Source organism: Terrapene carolina, unplaced genomic scaffold (genome assembly GCF_002925995.2).
Source record: "Terrapene carolina triunguis isolate 2854851 unplaced genomic scaffold, T_m_triunguis-2.0 Scaffold93, whole genome shotgun sequence".
Classification (NCBI taxonomy): Eukaryota; Metazoa; Chordata; order Testudines; family Emydidae; genus Terrapene; species Terrapene triunguis.
The window spans coordinates 16,189,516-16,194,999 of record NW_020664444.1 but is presented as its reverse complement, the minus strand read 5'-3'; the positions used below and the strand labels follow the sequence as shown (position 1 = coordinate 16,194,999).

At 42.9% G+C, this 5,484-nt stretch overlaps 1 protein-coding gene across 1 annotated transcript in view; it reads right to left on the bottom strand.

The window, feature by feature from the left end:
- The window catches only part of DNAH3 (dynein axonemal heavy chain 3), a 117,505-nt gene that overhangs the window by 110,958 nt on the left and 1,063 nt on the right, over window positions 1-5,484 (bottom strand). The window contains exons 2-3 of the mRNA XM_026650674.1: window positions 3,272-3,373; window positions 612-837 (exon numbers count right to left, since the gene is read on the bottom strand). Of these exons, the coding sequence (XP_026506459.1) occupies window positions 612-837; window positions 3,272-3,373 (328 nt within the window). The remainder of the gene's footprint in view (window positions 1-611; window positions 838-3,271; window positions 3,374-5,484) is intronic.

The following is a 5,484-nucleotide window of genomic DNA, read 5'->3' as shown; positions in this document are numbered from 1 at the left end:
AGAATCCTCAGAAGAAAGTTCACAAATTAAAAAGTAGATTTTAAATTGTTGTGACCTTGTGTTTGCATACCATACAAGGCTCTTCACTAGGAAGGAGAGCTTATGTGAATGTAAGGATTCTGTTGCCCCTGCACATTATGAAAGAATCAGTCTACTGTTGATACTGACTACGACTTGCTGGAAAATAAGAATTTTGGTCTGTGAAAAATGTTGATGTTTTGAAATTTGATTTCGGTCCACACTAAAATGAAAACAAGACATTCAGAATTTTTTTGTGACAAAATGATACCATCCTGCCTCAGAATAGCCAAGAGACTGGTGATTAGGATTCAGGACATGGAGGTCCAAGGCCCAGTGTTTGAACGTGGGTCTCTGACATCCCAGATAAGTGCCCTAACCACAGAGCTATTAGCTAATCTGGCATGGGTCTCTTTCTTGCTCAAGTTGTATGGGCTAAACCTCTGGCCATTCTATAACCAAACTTCACCCGAGAAAGATTAACAGGAGAGAATGGTCAGGATTACAGTGACTGCAGATTTGTACTGCTAATTAAATATGCAGAGATCAAATGAACCATTAGACAACGTGCTAATATATGCAAGTATGGATACGCGGTGAGACTGCTCTCTGCTTCGCTGAACCCAATGTTGCTCTCGCCATTGCAGGGGGCACCATTTTATGCAGATCTTTCAATTTTAGATCACGTGCAGTAAGTGTGTAGTTATTAGCTATGGAATCACTCGGGCTTCGGTAATAACGCTGTTCTTTAAATGGAACTGCCAAAGTCCATGACACTCTTTGCATCAAAGGAGGATAATAGCTGTTCTTAAGGACAAGCTGAAATGGAAAAATAGTAATATTATTAAGTCATTGGGCTATCTAAGAAGTGTCTTCCTGTAGCTAGCACAAGAAAGAATAATTGCTATTTCTTAGCCTGAAGTAAAGTTCAAGTTGTGAGTTCAATCCTTGAGGTAAGGATTTGGGGATTTAGTTGGGAATTGGTCCTGCTTTGAGCAGGGGGTTGGACTAGATGACCTCCTGAGGTCCCTTCCAACCCTGATATTCTATGAATCTATGAGGAAGGTGAATATCTTTTGTCTTGATGTATAATATATTCTAACACTGGCAATTTAGAATGAACAGCTCATTTGTCATATGACCATATATGGTAATATTATTGAAAAATGAATGGTGTTCTTAACTTATTTCAGTCATTATTGGAACTTCATTGAATAATTTGAAAATGTGTCTGAAATGTAGACTGTGGGGAAAAAAATAAATAATGTTGGGCTTTCGGCAGCAGAAAAAAACCTCTACAGCTTGTGTCCCCCGAAGAACTGACTACTGGCCTTCTGAGCTACTGTATCAGACATGAAAGCTGTGCTTTACTTAGAGGAAGAAACAGTCCCCCTGCTGGCAGCCAGGAAATGCCACATTAGACATCATGTAGCTGTATCTAGCTGCCCCCTTCTGAGGAACACCATCTGTCACTTCACACAGCCTGACTAGCATATATGGCAAACAAGCCAATCTGGCTCATGGGAATGACAGCTGGGGACAGAGGTGGTGACTTTTATTTTTTCCCAGTGAGTGCTCCACCCCCACTCTGCCCTGAGGCCACACCCGAGCTCTGCCTCTCCCCGCCCTCTCCCCCGAGACCCCACCCTCTCCACCTCTTCCCGCCCCTGCTCCATCCCCCTCTCCCAAGGCCCAGCCCTCGGTCTGCCTCTTCCTGCCCCCACTCCAGCCCCTCCCCCAAAGCCCCCCACCTGCCTGCTGCTCGCGGCTTTCCGCCCTCCTCTGAGCACCTCCGCCAGCTGCCAAACAGCTGATCAGTGGCCCCCGCCAAACAGCTGTGGCTGGCGAGTGCTGAGCACCACCTATTTTTTTTTCCTGTGGGTGCTTGAACCCTGGAGCACCCACAGAGTTGGCGCTTATGGTTGGGGAGACATTGTCTCTTCCTCTCACAACATCCTTCTGATCCTGTATCACTCTTAGAGCCTGATCCTGCTTACACTTCCACACAAGTAACTTTACATGTCTTCAGTGGGGTCTTATCAATTAATAAATGTATCAACAAATTATTTAATAGTCTTTAATCTTACCCCATCTCCATTTCATTTCTTCTCTTTTTTTCCTACATTTTTGTAACTTTGAATTTTTCCTCATCCTCCCCACTTCTCTATCCCTTCAAACCCTCTTCAAGCAGTGCTATAAAGGGATCTACTCTGTTAATCAGCTGAAAGAAGAGGAAATGTTTGCAACTCTTATGCCTAAATGCTTGTGTAACACCGACAGACCCCAGTTGTCGGCGGGGGGGATCAAACCTCTGTTAAACTTATGTCCTGTAGTCCCAACTTTAATGGGACAGCTCACATATATAAAGACTGTGGGATGCAAGGAAATGCACATGCCTATGCAGCATGAATGTTCTTCAGATCATGGTTTCTGTAGCTCCCATTTTAAATGCATATTCCACTTTCTTCTCACATTTCATCCCACTTAACCTTTCCTCACCTAATAAAATAATGCAATGAAAACATAGCTACTTGCTTTTTCACCTCTTTGTGTGACATCATTACAAGCATCAAGTTTTTAATAATTTAAAATAGCTTTTTTTTAATAGGTTATTGACATCCTGCCTTCCATTCCCTCACTTCTCTTTCCATTCCCTCGGGAGCTGCAATTAAATGTGTCTGCTCAGCTGGCCATCACCATATGACCTCTGGAAAGGCAGAGTATTAAGACATGAAATAACTTCCTTCCATTTGTGTTACTGATGCAACTTTTTTTCTTCCCCAGTCTATCATGAGCTTTAGTAAAAAATGATGATACAGTTGGCCAATTTAAAATAGATGATAAAACCAGATTACAACTCCTGCTGTGGGTTTTTCTTATGATCGATGTGGCTAATCTTATCAGTAAGGAAACAGGCATTCATACTGCTGTTAAAGTGCACTCATACTCCCTAAAGTCACTTTTGAAAGTTCATAGGCTCTATTCTGTTCAGTTTCTTATACCTCACCCATCACCTATGTATCTGAGAGCTTTCCAAAAGAGTTTTCAGTAATGTAACTAGCATAGGTAACTAGGCTCTTGTATAATTCTATAATATTTGGAAAGGGGGAGAGTTAGATAAATCTAAAACCTGCTTAGCAGCCTAGGCTGCCCTTTACCACCTCATCTGCTTAAAACCTGAAAATATCCAATGCCTGCAGGCATTCCAGTACTCTACTTAAAAGTTTTATATCGGAGAAAACATGACACATACCTGATACAGTTCTGAGGGTTCTGTTGTGGTTGCAGCCGGCAGAGGTGGTAACTCTGGTATCCCTTTGGAATGACTCATATTATACACAGAATTATTTTGGGACTAAAGAGAATAAAAATGTTTTACAAAGATTTTGAACTGCATTGCTTGATAAAGGACTTTATTAATGAAGGATGGAGTCACTTGATTTTCTTAGAAGAATAGTATGTTGCAACTGTTCTAACATAAGAGAACTGATATTCTTACTCGGAGCAAATCAGGTTTTCTGGCAGCACTGTCATCTTTGACCTCTTCACAGCCCTAGGACAAATGTGTCTATTTCAAAGAAAAACCTGACTTTGGAGGCATCTTTCACTCGTGGATAAAAACTCTGGAGCAAAAGCTGATATTCCAAAATTTAGGTTTAATAAAAAAAAAGTGCTCGTGTTAGGAAAAAAAAATTAAAGTTTTTATCAAATTCTGCCTCAAGACACAGATGGCTCACACAGTTAGGTATAGCCAACAGGACCACAAGGAAGTAACGTGGCCAGCATGACTTCCAACCTCTATTGATTTCCCTGTGCATCAGAAACCCATTTTGTAGCTAGGTGAACTGTAAGCAGCATTTCACTGTAAGATCAAACAAGACTCAAACCCACACCCTTCAGGATCCTGGTCAAGCACCTCAACCAGTCAGTCACCACACCTGTTTTACTTTAAATATTTGCTCTAGCAGGTTTGGAACGAATTAAATATTGCAGCATTGTAACAGTGAATACATACCAGAAAGTGAAACTGACTAATCCATGTCTAAGCTGAGAGAAATGCAAAAAGTAAATACAGGACTTTTACTGGGCAAAGGAAATTAGAGTTTAAAAATTGTTTCAATTTCAATTCAGGGAGTCAAGAACTTTACAGCTCCAAAGGAAGCTGTGCTGCCAGGATGGAGAAGAACAGCAAACGGAGTAGAGGGATGGGCTCTTCACATGTGCACTAAATCCCATAGGATTTCAATGTAGATGTCAGAACATCTACCAAGTCACAGAAACATGCCCCCAGCAGCCCCTTTGAGGGGCTGATGTGCTGAGATAGCTTTCTGGGATTCTATGTGGAGTTTTTGCAATACATTTCCCCCTCTTATAATTTCTTCCTTGTGTGTAGGGTTCAGGAGGTGCCCAAGGAAATTATATAAAGTGACACTAACAGCAAAGAATGGTGGACGTGCAGACTCTAAAATTTTACATTGTTTTATTTTTGAATGCAGTTTTTTTTAACATAATTCTACATTTGTAAGTTCAACTTTCATGATAAAGAGATTGCACTATAGTACTTGTATTTGGTAAATTGAAAAATACTTTTTTTTTTTACAGTGCAAATACTTGTAATAAAAAATAAATATAAAGTGAGCACTGTGCATTTTGTATTCGGTGTTGTAATTGAAATCAATATATTTGAAAATGTAGAAAATATCCAAAAATATTTAAATAAATGGGATTCTATTACTGTTTAACAATGCGATTAATCGTGATTAATTTTTTTTAATCGCTTGACAGCCCTAAAATAAATAAATATATTTAAAAAAAAAAAAAACACAGGTAACATTTCATATGGAGCTAGGAAGCACATTAAAGGATCACAGAAAGCTATAGTACCATACTGCAACAACTATTGTTTGGATTCCTCCAAGTCTATATCCCAGAGGTGGGTAAACTACAGCCCGTGGGCCCGTCCTGCCCGGCCCCTAAGCTCCTGCCCGGGAGGCTCGCCCCTGCTGTCCCTCCTCCCCCGCAGCCTCAGTTCGCTCGCTCCACTGCAATGCTCTGGGGCTGGGCAGCGGGGCTGTGAGCTCCTGGGGCAGCGCAGCTGCAGAGCCCAGCCTGACCCAGTGCTCTGTGCACTATTTATAGTGCGGCGGCAGCGTGGCTGTAGCACCGCCAGCCACCAGTGCTCCAGGCAGCATGGTAAGGGGGCAGGGAGCGGGGGGGTTGTATAGAGGGCAGGGGAGTTCGGGGTGGTGGTCAGGGGGTGGGGGTGTGGATAGGGGCCAGGGGTCCTGGGGGGACAGTCAGGAAGGAGGGGGGGTTGGATGGGGCAGGAGTCCCGGGGGGGCCGTCAGGAATGAGAGGAGGGGTTGGGTGGAGTGGCAGGAATCCGGGGGTGGTCAGGGGACAGGGAGTGGGGGGGTGTGGATGGGGCAGGGGTCCCAGAGGGGCCATCAGGGAACAGGGGGGTTG